This window comes from Theropithecus gelada, chromosome 10, assembly GCF_003255815.1.
Source record: "Theropithecus gelada isolate Dixy chromosome 10, Tgel_1.0, whole genome shotgun sequence".
Classification (NCBI taxonomy): domain Eukaryota; kingdom Metazoa; phylum Chordata; class Mammalia; order Primates; family Cercopithecidae; genus Theropithecus; species Theropithecus gelada.
This window is the reverse complement of record NC_037678.1, coordinates 40,318,851-40,336,382: the sequence shown is the minus strand read 5'-3', so window position 1 is coordinate 40,336,382 and position 17,532 is coordinate 40,318,851. Positions and strand designations below refer to the sequence as shown.

Sequence of the window (17,532 nt, the reverse complement as noted above, 5' to 3'; positions counted from 1 at the left end):
GTTTTTTTTTTTTTTTTTTTTTGCTAAACAGGATGAATAGAAATCTCCTTTAGGGGATCTCTTAATCCAAATCCTTGAGTTGAATGCGCGTGTCCCGGTGAGGCTGCTCCTCTAGATGCTGCAGGCATTTTGCAGACGTCCTACCAACTGCCATCAGCGACCAATTAGATAGCGACAGCTGCGCCTGTCACACAGCCCTTCCAACCTTGCATGTGCTTCAAGTCCGAGATTCCAACCTTGCGTGTGCTTCAAGTCCGAGATTCCAACCTTGCGTGTGCTTCAAGTCCGAGATTCCAACCTTACGTGTGCTTCAAGTCCGAGATTCCAACCTTACGTGTGCTTCAAGTCTGAGATTCCTGACAGAAAGCAGCGTGTGCCCCCACCCACTCCGTGACCACAGCTGGAGTCCTGGGCTGCTGGATGGTCCAGGTGCCACACCCCACACATGCATAGAGCCTGTGCGCTGGCAGCAGGCACCCACAGTGGCCTCTGCGATGCCTGTCTGGCTGCAGCTTGTTTCCTCACTGCGGCGTGCTCATAGGAATGGGTGAATTTCACTTGAAGTGTAGGTAAAGCGTTCTGGGGTTTTTTGTTTTGAGCCGTCCCAGGCCACAGGGCCACCAGGAACTGGAGGAAATGGTAAATCCAGGGCCCTCTTGGCCACTTCGTTGGCCTCTGCACACTTGGCCCCTGCGGACCCTGGAGCTGCTGCTTCACTGTGACGTCAATAAGTGACACTTGCCTGCCACCCTCTTGCCAGGAAAGCCGGGTTGGGTTTTCTCATTTCCACCTTTTCCCTGTTTTACATGAGGGCACGAGGACGGGGCTGCAGTATCAGTGGCGCACCTATCACCAGCGGGCCCCAGAGCTTTGTGTTAGCCCCTCTCAAGCCCTTTAGCCTCTGGACCCCTTAAATTCTTAAAAATTATACAGGACCCCAAGGAGCTTTTGTTTATGTGAGCTTTATTGACATTTACCATACTAGGAATTAAGAGGACATTTAAAATTATTTAACTACATAAAAATAACAAACTCACTACCTGTTAACACACATTTTAAAATGAAAAATAGCTACATTTTCCAAAACAACATGAATGGGAGCATTATGACAGTCAAAAGCTGGCAACTAAACATAACTGGCACAAGCTCTGCCACTGAGACAATGGAGGGCTGAGCAGTAGGCTCCCTGCAGAATGAAAGGACTGGAGCTGCCAGCATCAACACCAATGCATCTCCCAACAAGGGTGAATGAAAACATACACCTAAAGACCTCAGAGAGCTGTGCATCCACTCGGAGGGTGAGCCACCAAGCACACGCTGACCCCGGGGAGCGCCCGAAGTGAGCAGAGTATCTGAAGGAAGGAAGTGAGCAGTGGGCAAAGGAGAACCCGAGGACCCTGGCAGGGTCTCAGCTGCAGACATCTAGTCCTCCTGCTTAACGGGTGCCGAGGCCACTGCACCTCGGGGTTCTCACGAAGCTCCTGACCTATTTTTATTACTATTATTATTTATTTATTTTATTTTTTATTTTTGAGGAGTCTCCCTTTGTTGCCCAGGCTGGAGTGCGGTGGCACAATCTCAGCTCACTGCAACCTCCACCTCCCGGGTTCAGGCGATTCTCGTGCCTCAGCCTCCTGAGTAGCTGGAATTACAGGCATGTGCCAGCACACCTTGCTAATTTTTGCATTCTTAGTAGAGTCGGGGTTTCATCATGTTGCCCAGGCTGGTCTTGAACTCTTGGCCTCAAGTGATCCGCCCCCTCGGCCTCCCAAAGTGCTGGAATTACAGGCGTGAGCCACCGCGCCCGACCCCTCTAAGAGCCCCCGCCTGGCGTCGCTGTAGGCAAATCCCAAAGAACATGTCCCTCTTCAGCAGCCGGCTGGGGCGCCACAAGCACTCTGTTGTCTTCGCTTTAGTTTGTGTCAAAAGTGACTCAAAGTTACACAACACTGGAGAGCGACTGCAGCCTTTTTACCCTGTGGCCTTTCCCATCCAGGCGCCCAGAGGATAAGCCCCTGCCCTCCGGGACCCCTGCCCTCCCGGACCCACCCCTCTGGGACTCAGGCCTTCCCTGACTCCTCCCCTCCCGGACTCACCCCTCCCAGATCCCTTCCCTCCGGGACCCTCTTCCCTCCCGGGCCCCCTCCCCTCCGGGAACCTCTCCCCTCCCGGACTCACCCCTCCCAAATCCCTCCCCTCGGAGACCCCCTCCCCTCCCGGGACCCCTCTCCTCCGGGACCCACCCCTCCCTGACCTCTGCCCTCCCCGACCCCTGCGGGACTAGATGTATGCAGCTGAGACCATGTCACGGTTCTCACCCCTGCTCTCCCTTCCCGGACCCCTGCTCTCCTGGACGCGTGGACTGCAGCTCCTGCCCGGGTGCCCGAAGCGCTGAACCATGGTCACTTCGGTGCGTAGCCCTGGTGCCTGCCGCCCAGAGCCGGACCGCACTCCTCGGCTTCCGCCTATCCCCTGGCACAGTCACACGAGTGACAGCTCTGCCCGCCCGGGCTGGCGACGCCGAGGGGTGGGCTTGGCCCGACCTCAGCAGGTCCCCAGCGCACTTCTGAAACCCGCCTGCGGTCCTTGGCGCCGCCTCTAGGGGCCGCCGCCGCTCCCCTATGACACAGCAACAATAGGGGCCGCTCTGGCCCACGCGCCTCCCGGCCCGCGCTTCCGCCGGAAAAGAGGCGCCGGCGCGGGGGCGGACCGGGGAGGAGCGAGTGCGATGGACGGTCGCCCTTGCCAATCGGTGGCAGATTAGGGCCGGCCTCGCGGCCTCCGGGGCCCAATCGGTGGCGAGAGCGGCAGGCGGGGCGGGCCGAACGCGGGCTTCCGGCGGGGCCCGGCAGGCGCCGAGGAGGAAGAGCCCGGACGGCGCCTCTCGTACGAGTGTGGGCGCGAGGCAGGTGCGGGGGTCGCAGGTCCTGGGGCTGCCAGGGGCGACCGGAGGCGGGGGCAGGGGCTGCTGGTCCGGGGATGGGGCGGGGTCAGCCAGGACGAGAAGGTGGCCGGCGCGGCGGGCGGGGCCTGCGGGGGCCGGGCCGGGTGGGGGCTCTGGGGTTCGGGCGCCGCCCCGGTTCCGCCTGCGGCCCTGAGCGTGGGGCTCGGCGGGAGCTCGGGCGGGTCTACCCCGCGGAGCGGGTCGCCGGGGCGGCGCGTCGAGGCTGGTTCCCCGCGGAGACGGCGTCACGCCTGGGGCCGGCCCCATTAGGCTCGGCGGGGCTGCCCCGGCCCAGCGCCGACTGCGGGCGGTGCGTTCGGCGGGCGCGGGGGAAGCGCAGAAAGCAGCCCGGCGTGTCAGTGTGGACGGGGCCTGCGCGGCCTTAGGCAGCTCTGGGCGCCGGCCCCCTGCTCCCAAACACCCCGGGGGGCGGGAGCTTGCCGGACCGCAGGCGACCGTGACCGCCGCGTCTCAGCGTCGTCTCCGCGCTTTCAGGATGACGACCTCAGGCGCGCTCTTCCCAAGCCTGGTGCCAGGCTCTCGGGGCGCCTCCAACAAGTACCTGGTGGAGTTTCGGGCGGGAAAGATGTCCCTGAAGGGGACCACCGTGACCCCGGATAAGCGGAAAGGGCTGGTGTACATTCAGCAGACGGACGACTCGCTTATTCACTTCTGCTGGAAGGACAGGACGTCCGGGAACGTGGAAGACGTGAGTGTCCCAGAGCCGCAACAGCGGGACAGGCGACTTCTCGGATCCTCGGAGTCCTCGCTTTGGAGTTCGCGGTGGGGGCTTGGCCGCATCTGGGGAACGCTCGTGAGGCCGTCATCGGCTGTCGTGCTGATGGGTCGGCCTGGTTTCCGCGATGACAGGGGCGTCTCGGCCACTGTGTGTCTTGAACTTTCCGTGTGAGGTGCCTGGGGTTGGAGGTGTGGCCCTGCAGAGCCTGGAGCTCTCTGCCTGGCCGCTTCACTCAGTCTTCTTTGTTCTTCAAACTTTAAGTTGTTTTTTGTCACATTGGAGAGCAGTTCAGAGTTGACCTTTTAACTACTCTAGGAATGTTGTTCCCAACATGTCTCAGAAACCCTGTTGCTATCTGAAAGGCCCATTTCCCTGCTCTCTCCCTCGCGCCTTGCCTTTCATGGGCTGTCTCTGACCCCGGCTTCTCCACCTGGTGGAGACCCTGCCACCAAGGGATCTGGCGGCTTAGCTGCCTCTTGTGCACCCCACCCCATTAGACCCAGGGCCTGGCATGCTCTCCTGAGACTGGGCACAGTGGTGCCATCTGCACCGCTGACTCTCTGTTCCTGTGGCTTGCCAGGACTTGATCATCTTCCCTGACGACTGTGAGTTCAAGCGGGTGCCGCAGTGCCCCAGCGGGAGGGTCTACGTGCTGAAGTTCAAGGCAGGGTCCAAGCGGCTTTTCTTCTGGATGCAGGTACGGGGCAGCTCTTGGGGTTTTGCCTTTTTGTTGCCCTGTGATTCAGTTAGGAACTTGCTTGCAGTGTGGTGCAACTGGCTGTTACAAACCAGTGGGCACCGGCCACACGGTCTGAGATGCCACCCCAGGACTGTGGTGCATGTTCCCTGGGGCCGAGGTCCTCTCCCAGAGTACAGCGGCTCCAGGCTGGGCTCCGGGTACCCAATTGCGGTGTGGAATTTCCAGCCAGACAGGCATGCTGATCCTGGTTCCAGCGATGCCCAGTGCCCTCTCTGCCCCTTGCTGTGGGTCACTGAGGCCCCCGCAGCAGAGGCAGGGGCTCCTGTGTGGCTCACAGAAACGAAGCATTCTCCTCTCCCTCTGCACAGCCCTGCCCCTTCCCTGGCAGTGTGTCCTGGAGGCCAGGGGTATCAGCGCCCAGGGTTTCTCTTACCCACAGCTGCAGAGCGTCCGTTGGGTCCAGAGGCCATTGCTCATTCTGCCATCTGTCAGTGACCATTGAGCTTGTTGCTGTTTTTTGTGCTGTTACAGGCAGTGTTGCAAAGAATTGCCTGGTACACAGATTATTTTTCATAAGCCAGTATAATCTGGAGGTGAAAACTGGTGGCGGGCCTGTGGTCAGAAAGCGTGTGCATGCGTTTGCAGTGTGGAGAGAGAATGCCATGCCCTCTGCCAGAGGTGGAGCTGCTGTCCCCACCCCCAACCTTGGCCCTTTCGAGAGCAAGGGTGGCCCTAAGAGGCCTCTGGGGGGCAGATGGTCCGTGTTGCTGCTCACCTCTGCAGGTACTGTGCACGTGGCCTGGGAAATGAACAGGCATAGCCGAGTTCCAATTAAACTTTATTTGCAAACACAGATGGGGAGCACAGTTTGCCACCTGCTGGTGTAGAACGTGTTTTTCCACGGTTTTGCCAAGAAGTAGTGTCCAACTGTTACCACCCTCTCCCCTTTTTTTCCCGGTTTTCCTGTTGATGACTTTTAAGTCCCTGTCCCCGCTTTGCCATGAGGGCAGGGACTCCCAGTGTCCCTGGCGCCCTGCCATTCGGGGTGTGCCCATGAGGGGGGGGGACTCCCAGTGTCCCTGGCGCCCTGCAGCCTCCATAGCTGTTGGAGGTGTGCGTGGGTGCTCTGCTCCCAGCTCTGTGTGCTCGCAGGTTGATGTTTCTGACCCTGGTCTGTGCACGTGTGGGGACACACACGTGTGCTCGATTGTGAGGGCCTGCCGTGGCTCTGGGCTGTGGTGTGCTGAGCGGGCCAGTTCGCTGCCTTCTACTGGTTGAAGGAAGGAGACGGGTGTATAAAGAACCACACCCCAGAGGGCAAGAGGGTGAGAGGACTTGGCTTGGCTTGGCAGCAGCCAAGTGCCTTTGGAGCCCTAGGCTCCCCATCTGTGAAATGGGTGGAGGGGGACAGGGCACACCCAGCATTGCGGCAGACTGGGACAGGGCGCGGAGCATTGTGCTCAGAAGGCACCACTGCCGTCCCCTCACCTGCTGGGCTGAGTCCTGTCTCCTCAGCACTGTGTAGCCAGGTACACGCGCCTGTGCCTCTCAGGTCCCTCCTCACCTGTAAGCCAGCTCAGGATGGCTGTGGTGGCCCTCAGAGTGAGCTGGCACCGGCTCCTGCCCTTACGTGTCCTTTCTCTGCAGGAACCCAAGACAGACCAGGATGAGGAGCACTGCCGGAAAGTCAACGAGTATCTGAACAACCCCCCAATGCCGGGGGCGCTGGGGGCGAGCGGGAGCAGCGGCCACGAGCTCTCTGCACTAGGCGGTAACTGTCAGCTCTGTCACATGAGCTCAGGGTTTCCTGGGAGGCCGGAGTCTACTGTGGATGACTCGCTCCCTCCGCACAGGTTGTTTGGAAGTGGAAATAGAAGATTCTAAGTTAGACACCCTTTTAGCTCCCTGGGTCACTCCCTAGTCCCATCTTCATGGGGTAGGACGGGTCTGTGTCCCACCGTTGCCTCACTTCAAGTGGTGCCGCCTGTAGAGTTCAGAGGCAGCCGAGTGGGGTGCTCAGCAGAGGCCCAGGCAGCACTGTGGGGCCGGAGTGGGGCTGGCCGGGGCGGTGCTGTGGGGCCGGCGTGGATCTGGCTGGGGCAGGCCCCCCTGAGGTGCAGTGTTTTCCAGGTGAGGGCGGCCTGCAGAGCCTGCTGGGGAACATGAGCCACAGTCAGCTCATGCAGCTCATCGGACCAGCCGGCCTCGGAGGACTGGGTAACATGCGCCACCCGGGCTCTCAGGCAGCTTAATGCTGAGACCCTGTCTGTTTCCTTTAAACTTTTGCTAGCTGTCTGTGTGGTGTCGGGGAGCCTGTGTGTCCGCAAGCTGGCTCCCCTTTGGGAATGCGCTTGTTTGCCTGTGGCTAGAGCTGGGTGGGCGCAGGCTTCTGGGCCCCTGGTAAGGACCCCGGCTGGGTACTTCCGAGGAGGACGGCGGCTGAGCGGCGGGGCTGGGGGACTGGAGGGAGCTGGGGTTCCTGCCCTGGGTCCCTTGGCCCCATATGGCTGCCTGCCTGCTGCTAGTTGATGGAGTACAGACCCGTGTGTTTGGCCCTTCAGAAATACTTGTCCCTTTGGGTGGGATCTGGACTGAATCTGCTTTTAATCTAAGCACATGAATTGTGTCATGGGATGGAACAGAAGTGACCTTGCTCCCAGAACACAGCTGCACGTGTCTGCCCGCCCCCCGCCCCCCGCCCCGCAGCTCCTCCAGGCCTGTGGTCCCCACCGCCCCGCTTCACCCCGCGGCTCCTCCAGGCCTGTGGTCCCCACCGCCCCGCTTCACCCCGCGGCTCCTGGCTTTGGTGTTGGGAAGTCCTGCTCCTCTGGCCTGGGGAGGGGCAGGCTCTTCCTGGTGGGCTAGAGGGCATAAGAGCTCACATTTCCTTGCTCCCGCAGGTGGGCTGGGGGCCCTGACTGGACCCGGCCTGGCCAGCTTACTGGGGAGCAGCGGGCCTCCAGGGAGCAGCTCCTCCTCCAGGTGAGCGCCATGGCTCCAGCCCCGCCATGCGGGCGCCACGGTGTTATGGGAGGGACAGCGGGGAATCCTGGCCTGGCACCTTGGACCCTGTGAGTAGGCCCTGCTGTGTGGGGGCGTGTCCGCTCCAGCGGTGCCCTCTGTCTTCGCAGCTCCCGGAGCCAGTCGGCAGCGGTCACCCCGTCATCCACCACCTCTTCCACCCGTGCCACCCCAGCCCCTTCTGCTCCAGCAGCTGCCTCAGCAACTAGCCCGAGCCCTGCGCCCAGTTCCGGGAACGGAGCCAGCAGCACAGCAGCCAGCCCGACCCAGCCCATCCAGCTGAGCGACCTCCAGAGCATCCTGGCCACAATGAATGTACCGGCTGGGCCAGCGGGTGGCCAGCAAGGTAACGTGAGCTGGGGGGCACGGAGCCTGCTGTCCCTGGCAAGCTGACCTTCCAAGGCGTCTGCCTCTTGTGCGCGCCTGGGGTGCTGGGGCCATGGGCTGAGCCCCTGCTTGCATACCCTCCATGTGGGCACTTAGGCTGCAATCGAGCTGATGGCCGTGTTCTTGTGTCCCAGTGGACCTGGCCAGTGTGCTGACGCCAGAGATCATGGCTCCTATCCTCGCCAACGCGGACGTCCAGGAGCGCCTGCTTCCCTACTTGCCATCTGGGGAGTCACTGCCGCAGACCGCGGAGGAGATCCAGAACACCCTGACCTCGCCCCAGTTCCAGCAGGTAGAGGCCGGGCCCAGGGTGCCCTCCGCTGTGTGCTCAGGGAGTGGGCAGGAGGGAGGAAGAGGCCCTGCCCCACCTTCACCGTGGCTGTGCCTCGTGTGCCCGACCCCCAGAGCTGGCAGCTCAGCGGTGCGGCTCTGGGCCGCAGCCCAGGGTGGAGCTCAGCCCTCGCCTGGCTCTTCCTTGCAGGCCCTGGGCATGTTCAGCGCAGCCTTGGCCTCGGGGCAGCTGGGCCCCCTCATGTGCCAGTTCGGTCTGCCTGCGGAGGCCGTGGAGGCCGCCAACAAGGGCGGTAAGTGGCTGTGCCTGCACCTCCGGGCCAGAGCCAGAGGCAGGGTCCATTCCTGTCCCCCTGGATTTGCGAAGTGGGGCTGAGGGGGCGAAGGTCACAGCCCTTCTGCCCTTGATCCCACCGCTTTGATCCCCAGTTCTGGGCAAGGGTTAGACGCCACCTTGTGTCTTTAACGTGTTCTAGATGTGGAAGCGTTTGCCAAAGCCATGCAGAACAACGCCAAGCCCGAGCAGAAAGAGGGCGACACAAAGGACAAGAAGGACGAAGAGGAGGACATGAGCCTGGACTGAGCCACGCGCCGTCCTCCGAGGGACTGACTCGGCGCTTGCAGTGCGTTGCACAGCCTCACCTCCCACCCACTGATAATAAAGTCTTTTCTTTTACCCGCCAACGCCTCCTTTCTTTGCCCAAAGGAGTTTTGGCTGGACAGATGCTAGCGTGAGAAGCTGCTGTAGGATCCCAGAGAAACTTACTTGACCTAACGATGGAAAATGGTCACCCCAGGAAGAGTCTGGTGCCTCTGTCCAGGCCAGTTCCAGACCTGTCTTGAGACTCCGTATTTAAGTCAACATTCAGTTACACAGAAGTTACTTTTTAATTTTTAAGGAGGAACCAGTGATTACAAATCTCTCACAATTAAAAATCGGTGGAAGGGCCAAGTATAAAAACATTTTGCAGTATTTTATTCTTTCATTTAAAAAGATATAATTTAAACCATCTCCAGAAACAAGATCTGTCACCCATAGAGCCTAGAATCCCAATAAACACCTATGAGGTGAGCACAAAGGGCAGTGAGAGGAGTCACCTGCAAGGGCCTAACCAGAGGCCAGGGTTGGCAGTGCCCTAGGCGGCTGGGCAGCCACTGGCCCCCACTGCCCCGTGGACCTCTGCAGAGCGAGTTATGGTGACGGGGGCCCGGTTCACTGTCAGCCGCCTCATGCAGCCACGGTAGGCGGGGGGCCAGGGCTGCATGGCCGTGGGCTCTGGGGGCGCAGGGAAGATGGAGGAAGGCTGGTTGGAGGGCAGCTTGGGACCCACAGCCCCTTCCCAGACATATGTCCCCCACCCAGCCTCTGTCTTGTTCCACGCCACAGGAGGGTGGGAGGGGGGTGGGTTACCCAGCCTCTAGTCCTGAGGGGCAGCTTCCCCACGCTTGATCAAGGCTGCACTCACCAGGCAGGCCCCCGAGGTGCAGAGGGGCTGGGGCACCAGCCGCAGCCGCCAGCGAGGGGCCCACGGTGTGGTTGCTCTGTGCGTCCACCTCTAGCCGGAGCACGTTCCCGCCTTTCATCACTGTGGGAGAAGGTGGACTCCTGAGGCCAGGTAGTCCCCAGCCAGGCCTCTCTCCAGCCCTGAAAGAAGCTGTCCCACCCAGAGTCCCGCTTGACTCCCTCTCTGCAGAAGGGTGGGGGTGGGAGTGGCAGAGTGCCCTGGCCACAGGAGGGGCCTCACCTGCCAGCCGGTGCCACTGGCCGTCACACAGCACTGAGGGGCGGGTCACTGATGTGGAGAACTCCCCTGCTCCATCGTCCGCCCGCAGCAGGACCTGGCGGGGTAGGAAGGGAGGGTCAGGGCATGCCCCCAAGGTCACCAGAATGGAGAGGCAAACCCAGCCCTGGTGTGCCACCCCTGCCAGGCTTACTTGCTTCTCAGTCACCTGCAGCTGCAAATAGGGGGGTGTCCGGGCCTGGCCCAAGTGGAAGATCAGGCCGGTGACTGCCAGGGGCCGCACCTCCAGTTCCAGGCCCACGTCAGGCAGTGTAGCTCCTGGGAGGTCTGCAGAGAGAGGTTGTGATAGAGAAGGAAGGGGGGGCCCCTCCCCAGAACCTCCCGGAGCCCACTGTCCTGCCCTGCTGGGGCCTGGGATGCCAGCACCCACAGACCTAAAGTGATAACTCCCCCGCTGCCTGGGAAGAACAGGCCCGCCTCCAGGGGGCCCGAGATGCAGGGTGTGACCCCTGCCATCCGTGTGGGGGCCCCCAGGGGCCTCCCGTGCAGCCTCAGTCTCTTCACACAGCCGCTGAACCCGACGGTCACCTATAGGGAGCAGACGGGGCAGGGATCAGGGCCCAGGGCAGCTGAAAGGGGTGAACAGTGGGTGGGGAGTGAGGGCCGGGGCAAGATGGTTCTCACCGGAAGTTTGGAGCTGTGGTTGCTGGCCGGGAGGCCCCCCACAAAGAGGGTGTGGGGCTGGGGGTGCTCTGCCCCCTGGTGCTGCCAGCGTGGCCCCTCCTGGCTCCAGGCCCGGGCCCCGTCCGTCACCAGCAGGATCCGGTTCTTCTCCCAGCGCACGGAGACCTGGGGGCAGGAGGCGGGTCAGGGTAGGGCCGCCAGGCCCTGCCCACCTTCCTTCTTCTTGGCCCATACCTTGTGCCAGTGGCCAGGCCAGGAGCGCTGGCGGCTCTGGGCGCGGAGCCGAGTCCCAAGGCCTTCCATCTGTGCGACGAAGTGTCCATTGCTCAGGAAGAGTGCCAGGGAGGGGCTGCTGGGCCTCAGGCTCGCAGCGAAGAGCAGGAGGCCTTGGGGGCTTCGCGGGAGGACGCGCATGGAGAGGCTGGGCCTGGAAACGGAGCTGGCGTCAGCCTGCGCGGCCCCTCTCAGCCCACCCCAGCTGTATCTGGCCTTACCAGTTTCTATGTGGGGCCAGGATGCCCACAAACTCCAGGTGACTGGACAGGGAACCCCCAAACTGGTAGGTGTCTCGGGTGGTCCTGAGGTGTGGGGGCAGCATGCAGGCGGGATCCTGGGTGGACTGACGACTGCGGCGGGAAGCCTGGGGACATGGATGGTGAATGCAGGGGCTGCCCGCGCGGGGGCCACCCTTCCAGCCACACCAGCTCTGCCCGCTCACCCCTGGGGCGCCCACCTTCCGGGCGGTGGTCTGCAGTCCTCTAGGCCCCAGGTCCAGGGTCTGGGCTTGCAGGGTGGGTGCACAGCCCGTGCTCACGTTCACGCTGCCCAGGTTCTGCTGCAGGTCGAATACGCGCTGTGGGCCCAGGAGCCTGTGCAGGGCGGACAGGCGGTCAGCACTGCAGAAGGCCAGCTGGGGCCTTGCCCCCCAGTGCCCACCGGGCTCACCGCCGCACGAAGATGTTGCTTATGCAGCCACTGAAGTGAAAGGTGTCAGGCTCAGGCAGGCCTCCCAGGAGGAGACTCGGGGGCCCCTCAGGCTGCGGCTGGGGCTCTGGGGGTGGTCCCCGGTGGGGCTTCATCTGCTGGAGCTGGTCGTCGACATAGAGCCAGACCCTGGGGGGCGGGAGGCCGGAGGCTCGGTTCTTCCGTACCCTGCCCACCCCCACCTCAGAGGAGACAGAGGTCCGGGCAAGTGCAGGCGGGTGTCCCTCCAGACCTTCATATGAGGGCCCAGCGGCCAGGCTCACCCTGTGGCATTGCTGTAGAAGGTGACGTAATGGGGGGCGCCATCGGCGAAGCCCCCCTCAGCTATCACTTCAGTTCTCAGGAGCTGTAGGGTCACATGGCCCTGCCGCAGGGACACCTGGCATGGCCCATCCTGGGGACAGCAGCCAGGTCAGCTGGCCAGTCTGGGGACCCAGACTCATTCCAGCCACCCCAGTCCCGACTGCCCCAACGGCCGCTGCGGGTTGGGGAGTGGGCACGGGTGTGAGGTCTCACCGGGGATGCCCGGTAGTAGAGCAGGGCACTGTCCTGGGCACTGTGGAAGCCAAAGCCGGAGTAGACGTCGCCAGTGAGGGGCGCCACATTCGAGAGCGCCAGGTGAAGGAAGCCGTGGCCGTGGAAAGTCATGGCGCGCCCCACCTGCGGGGAGGCCGTCCCTGAGTGCCCGCAGGTACCCCTGCATGTCCACAGATGCCACCCCCAGCCCGGGAAGGGCTGCTCACCAGCAGGTCAGCGGTGCAGCCGGCGCTCACGCCTGTCGTGTTCAGCCGCTTGAGGTCCACATACTTGCCCAGGGCCTTGATCCCTTTGACGCAGCCACGGACTGAGCCTCCCATGGGGAAGAGCCGTCGCAGGCTGTGGGGATGCGGGGATGCGGGGATGCGGGGATGCGGGGATGCGGGGACGCGGGGACACGGGGACACGGGGACACAGGGATGTGGGTCAGGGCGCCGCCTCTAAGCCTAGCCTCCCACCCCGACAGCCTGGCCTCGGAGCCCCAGCTGCAGAGTGCTCACCTCGGGGGCAGCTGGTCGGGCGGCGCGCCCCCCAGGTAGTAGGCGTCGGCCAGTTCCAGAGCATTGTCCTGCTCCACGCTGAACACCGTGGCCCGCTCCACACGCACCAGCACACGCTTGCGGCTGCCCCCAAGCAGGAACACCTGGATCTGCAGGACCAGTGCGGGCTCCAGGGCCAGCTGTGTCCCTGTGGCCTGCCCCACCCCCATCGTCCCACCTCCTCTCCCTGCCACCCTGGCCCCACCCTGGCCCTACCGCCTTGCTGGCCGAGGTCAGGGGCGGTGGGGTCTGCAGCGGGACAGCCTCTCTCAGGCCAGCGCCAAAGTCATACAGCAGCACAAGGCTGCCTTCTCGCACGGCCAAGCACAGGAACTGGCTCTGCAGAAACAGGGCAGGGTTAGTGTGGGGCAGGATCAGTGCAAGTGGGGACAGTGGGACAGGTGTGCCTGGCATACCTGCTGCTTCAGGAAGAAGAGGACCCCACTGTAGGATACGAGTCGCAGCTCCTGTTCAAAGCGCTTGGTGGTGCTGATCTGACCATCGAAGCTGATGCGGGCAAAACCGGTGCCATCCAGGTAGGAGCCGTCTGTGAGCCACGGGTCCCCGGTCGACTTGGAGCTGCAGGTCAGAGGTTCTGGGGTCAGCGGAGGGTGGGGTGGGTGGAGACGGGGAGGGCAGGCCACACGCACCGGGCACAAGGCCTGTCCACAGCCGTGTCCAGCTGGAAGGTCCTCTCGAAGTTGTAGAGGCTGACCACCTCCTCATTCAGCGTGTCCATCTCGATGCAGCCCCGGTAGCCAGGGAAGCGAAGCAGGGGAGGGGGCTGTGGGCACAAGGCTGGGTCAGGGCACCTGGCCTGAGGCATCGCCCCTCCAGGATGGACCAAGGGGACTTCAGACTACAGCAGGATGGACTGAGGCGAGATACCAAGAGAACCCACGGCTCTCCAGGACACAAGTGACTCAGGGCTGTGGAGCCCCTCCCAGGCTGTCCCCGGCCAGGCGGGCTCACCGTGAAGGTACTGGGGTAACCCCCGACGTAGAAGACAAAGTCGTCTGGCCGCAGGTTGAGCAGCCCCTCTGCCCCAGGGGCCACCGTGTCACCCTTGGTTTCCTGGATCATCTGTCTCTCCACTGTGACAGACATGTGGCCAAACTGGAGAGTCCTGAGGGCAGAGGCAAGGGTTGGTGAGTGAGCACAGAGAGGCGAGGGGTGGCGGGTGGGCACGGAGAGGCGAGGGGTGGCGGNACAGAGAGGCGAGGGGTGGCGGGTGGGCACGGAGAGGCGAGGGGTGGCGGGTGGGCATTGAGAGGCGAGGGGGGGCGGGGGGGCACGGAGAAGTGAGGGATGGCGAACAGGCATGGGCCCTACAGTTGGAGGCATCCGGACTCTCTCCAGGGCCTCCCACCTGTCCAGGCTGACAGCTGCAAACTGCTCCCCAATGTCCTCGTCAATGCTTAGGACTGCAGGGCCCGCCTCGCCCAGCCGATACACCCAGTGCACCTTCTTGTCACGCAGAGACACACCCATGTAGTCCCCAGTGGCCTGCAGCAGTGACAGACACACAGTCGGGACGGGGACCAGGTACCACCCATTTCCAAACAGATGCTGAGCTCGGGCCCCATCCACCCAGCCAGCCCGGTACCTGGCGGCTGCCCATGTACATCACAAAGTGATCCTCGGTACCCTGCCCAGGCTCAGGCTCTGGGCCCTGCAGGTAGAACTTGAGGGCAGTGTAGGCAGCAAGGTCGGCAAGATCCCGTGGGGTGCGCAGCTGCACCCCTGAGCGCCCGTTGAACTTCATGGGCACCTTGACCTGCGGGGCACAGTCCATCAGCATTCATCACCACCCTCCCTGATGTGCACCTTCCCCTGGGACTCTCACCCACCTTGCTGGCAGCCCCCCGGGCCTGGGCAATAAGCTGCCGCACACGGCCGATGCTGGCGGACAGGACCAGGCTGGCGTTGTGCGCCCCACGGTTCTCCAGGACACTCAGCTTGGCCAGCAGCTGGGGCAGCGTCTTCTCCAGGCTGGACACTGCACAGAGGGAGGGGTGGCCCTGAGACTTTTGCCCCCCACCCTGCCCCACCTCCCTCAGGGGCACCGCGAGGGCCATGGGCACACCTGAGCGGCCTGCGTCGAGCACCGCCTGGCCCAGGTCCTGGCCCCGCAGGCCCTCATACTGGCCCTGCCACCGCTCCACGCTCTCCTGCATGGCCTGCAGCTGCGACTGCACACGGGCGGCCATGTCCTGGGCTTCAGTGGCCACAGCCTTGGCGTGTGCGATCTTCTTGCTTGTCTCGTCTGTGGTGGGCAGAGGGCAGGCTCAGCAGAGGCCAGCAGGGACCATTCTGGCTTCATGTCCCCAAGACCTTTTGTCGGGCCAGCAACAGGGACATCCAACCCCCTACGGATCGTGTGAGACCCTCACACCCCGCAATGCAGTGCAATCCAGACCCATCCCACCAGACGCCCCCTCCACGCCAGGTCAGGCACCCAGCCTCCCAGGCCATAGCTGGTCCCTGGACATGTGCCCGGTGTCACCTCCCACTGCCTGGCCCCACCATCTCTCCTGGGCTTGCTGGGAACAGCCAGCAGCCTCAGGGGTCCCTCAGAAACCGGGTGAGGCCACATCATCCTCTGCTCCAAGCCTCGCAGGGTGGGAGCCCTGGTCCTCCCCGCCCAAGGTCTTGCCAGCCCCTTGGTTCCAGCCACACTGACCACTGTGCCCTCCTGGGCGCTCTTCCTGCAGGGTGCGCCCCAATACCCCCGCCCCAGGCCTACAGGCTCCCACCTACACCTCCACTTCTACCCAAAGCACTTCCAAGCCTGCCAGCCTCCCGACGGCTGGGGCTGTTGTGTGCTATCTGCAGCCCTGGCACCTCCCTGGCAGGCGTTCTGTGTCTGGCCCCAGCTGCCCACTGTGGGGGTCTCTTCAACAGCACAGTGAGCGGTCAGCAGCCATGTGTGGCCAACGCCAGTGTCACTGAGCCTCGTGGTCGGCCGGCTGCGGGAGCCGCGCCCAGGCTCCGCGTACCTGTGTCCATGGCAAGCATGGCCTGCGCCGCCTGGATGCGCGCCTCCAGTTGGTCCTTCTTGGCCCGGACGTCTCGGAGCTGGGTCCCGGCACCCTGGAGGGCAGCCCACACTGCCGGGGAGGCAGCTTCAGCTCCCAGGCAGCTTCACCCCCAATATACAAGTGCAGCCCACCTCTACCTTTCTGACCCCAGGAGGACCCAGGCTGACACACAGGCAGACAGACGGACAGGGACACTCAGACATGGAATCCCTTGGCCTGTGGGGAGGTGTTGAGTCTCAGCGCAGCCTCCGTTCCCACTGCAGGCATAGCTGTCCCCATCGCACAGATGAAACAATAGAGGCTCAGAAGAGACAGCCCTCTGGTTCTGGCAGCTCACACCGTTCTCATTGCGCAGCTTGGCACACATGTGGCCCTCGAGTCAGCAGAGCAGAGGCCACGTACCATCTTGCCCTGTGCCCTGTGCCTCAGCTGGTGCCTCAGTGGCAGCCAGTGCCTTGCAGGAGGCTGCTCCTCCCTGGGCTCCCCTGCAGGGCTCCCTGGGGCTGACACACAAGCAGCTGGGGAGCCACCTCCAAAGCCCTCCCACCCCGAGCCACGCTGCGGCGACCCACAACCCCACGCATGCATGTGGCTGGGGGCTGAGGGTCCCTGGGAGCTTAGATGCCCAGCAGGCCCAAGGGCCCCCATCGGAGCCCAGCACTCACCGAGGCCCAGCCTCCGCTGCTCCCGGAGCACGGCCTCCTCCAGTGCACTGCTGTTTGCCAGGAGCTGCCGGGCTCGGTCCACCAGGCCCTGCCGCACCACTGTCTGTGGATGCAAGGACAGACCGCGGCTCAGACGCGTGGGCCGGGGCTGCGGGAGGTGCAGGCGGTGGGGGCGCTCCTGCTGGGGCTGAGAGGAAGGTAGGGGCCTCACCGCCCACGTGTGGTCTGCCTGCTGCAGGGCCTGGCCAGCGGCATCCTCGGCAGCCTGCACGGCCTGCAGGATGCGGCTGTAAGCGCTGGAGGCCTCGATGGCCCTCTGGGTAAGGCGGTCCTGGTTGATGTCCAGGATGATGCTGTAGTGGAAGGGAAGGTCGAAGGAGCAGGTAAGCACAGGCTAGCAGACACGCTCGGCCTGGCTCTCCAGCCTCCTGCGCTCACGGTCAGCCGCACCCACGCCCGCCCGCCAAGTTCCGCCTCCAGGCCTTGGCCCATGCCTGTCGTCTGCTGGGTGTACTGCTCCTGCCTGCTCCTGTCACTCTGGGCCCCAGCTTGCCATGAAGCTGAGGAAGGCCTGGCTTCTTTGAGGACAACAGCCTCAGCCCCTAGGAGCGTTCCCAAGGCCCTGGGCCCTCCCAAGGCCCAGGCTGCATCCCCAGGGTGGGCGCAGGGCCCCTCCTCTCCTGGCCACGCACCTGGACAGGTTGAGCGCCAGCTGGTCCAGCTGCTGTGCGTGGGCCTCGGCGGCCTCCACCAGACGCAGCTTGCTGCCCGCTGGGGAGAAGCTCTGCATCCTCTGCAGCAGTGGGGTCCGAGCCCCGTCCAGGCTGGCGGCGAGGCGCTCCAGCTCCTGGAAGTTGAGTGGACTTAGCAGCCCCTCATCCTGCTCACAGCCACCTGATCCACGACCCTGAGGGTGGGCTCTGCACGCAAGTGCGCACACAAAGCTGCCCACCGGCCTGGGAGGGAGTTGGCCATGGATGGGGTGGTGACAGGGGTCAGGGGCTGCACTCACCTCCTTGGCCTGGTCCAGGCTGTGCAGCAATCTGAAGACGCTGGCCAGGGTGTCATTAGCTGCATGCAGAGTGGCCTTCAGGGTGGCATTGTCCCGGGACAGCTCCTGCTTCCTTTGCTGAAGGCAATGCAGGGGAGTTGGGGGACAATGAAGGGTAAAAAAAGATTAAAGGATATGATAGGGTGGACAGTGGGGCAGGGAAGGGAGAAGAAAAGAGAGTGAGTATGGGGGGTGAGGGGGGGAGGT

General features: G+C 63.3%; 2 protein-coding genes across 7 annotated transcripts in view; one reads left to right on the top strand and one right to left on the bottom strand.

Moving 5' to 3' along the window:
* The first annotated feature begins 1,930 nt into the window (after positions 1-1,930).
* On the top strand, positions 1,931-8,766 carry ADRM1 (adhesion regulating molecule 1). Of its 6 annotated transcripts, none has more exons than XM_025398307.1 (10): positions 1,931-2,909; positions 3,440-3,653; positions 4,264-4,380; positions 6,031-6,154; positions 6,514-6,600; positions 7,284-7,365; positions 7,515-7,750; positions 7,926-8,083; positions 8,273-8,375; positions 8,559-8,766. In XM_025398307.1, exons 2-10 carry the CDS (start codon positions 3,441-3,443, stop codon positions 8,663-8,665), a joined length of 1,227 nt encoding a protein of 408 aa, XP_025254092.1. In that variant the 5' UTR covers positions 1,931-2,909; position 3,440; the 3' UTR covers positions 8,666-8,766. The 6 variants fall into 6 exon arrangements, with proteins under 6 accessions (XP_025254092.1, XP_025254095.1, XP_025254090.1 ...); XM_025398309.1 differs by having other exon boundaries at positions 2,767-2,905; XM_025398310.1 differs by lacking the exon at positions 4,264-4,380.
* A 185-nt stretch (positions 8,767-8,951) lies between these two features.
* The window catches only part of LAMA5 (laminin subunit alpha 5), a 54,354-nt gene continuing 45,773 nt past the window's right edge, over positions 8,952-17,532 (bottom strand). Inside the window, exons 41-67 of the mRNA XM_025398128.1 lie at positions 17,287-17,403; positions 16,967-17,121; positions 16,486-16,627; positions 16,275-16,377; positions 15,568-15,678; positions 14,655-14,834; positions 14,419-14,567; positions 14,175-14,345; positions 13,938-14,074; positions 13,541-13,694; positions 13,219-13,352; positions 12,985-13,147; positions 12,785-12,907; positions 12,530-12,678; positions 12,236-12,368; positions 12,009-12,152; positions 11,756-11,886; positions 11,454-11,621; positions 11,242-11,377; positions 11,003-11,148; positions 10,743-10,935; positions 10,509-10,673; positions 10,259-10,412; positions 10,018-10,151; positions 9,828-9,921; positions 9,549-9,668; positions 8,952-9,358 (exon numbers count right to left, since the gene is read on the bottom strand). Of these exons, the coding sequence (XP_025253913.1) occupies positions 9,219-9,358; positions 9,549-9,668; positions 9,828-9,921; positions 10,018-10,151; positions 10,259-10,412; positions 10,509-10,673; positions 10,743-10,935; positions 11,003-11,148; positions 11,242-11,377; positions 11,454-11,621; positions 11,756-11,886; positions 12,009-12,152; positions 12,236-12,368; positions 12,530-12,678; positions 12,785-12,907; positions 12,985-13,147; positions 13,219-13,352; positions 13,541-13,694; positions 13,938-14,074; positions 14,175-14,345; positions 14,419-14,567; positions 14,655-14,834; positions 15,568-15,678; positions 16,275-16,377; positions 16,486-16,627; positions 16,967-17,121; positions 17,287-17,403 (3,846 nt within the window). The 3' untranslated portion in view covers positions 8,952-9,218. The remainder of the gene's footprint in view (positions 9,359-9,548; positions 9,669-9,827; positions 9,922-10,017; positions 10,152-10,258; positions 10,413-10,508; positions 10,674-10,742; positions 10,936-11,002; positions 11,149-11,241; positions 11,378-11,453; positions 11,622-11,755; positions 11,887-12,008; positions 12,153-12,235; positions 12,369-12,529; positions 12,679-12,784; positions 12,908-12,984; positions 13,148-13,218; positions 13,353-13,540; positions 13,695-13,937; positions 14,075-14,174; positions 14,346-14,418; positions 14,568-14,654; positions 14,835-15,567; positions 15,679-16,274; positions 16,378-16,485; positions 16,628-16,966; positions 17,122-17,286; positions 17,404-17,532) is intronic.

Coding starts and splice junctions, on each gene's coding strand:
- ADRM1 (XM_025398305.1), top strand. CDS start 3,441: ATGACGACCTCAGGCGCGCTCTTCCCAAGCCTGGTGCCAGGCTCTCGG. Junction 6,155..6,513: donor CGAGCTCTCTGCACTAGGCG/GTAACTGTCAGC, acceptor AGTGTTTTCCAG/GTGAGGGCGGCCTGCAGAGC. Junction 6,601..7,283: donor AGCCGGCCTCGGAGGACTGG/GTAACATGCGCC, acceptor TTGCTCCCGCAG/GTGGGCTGGGGGCCCTGACT.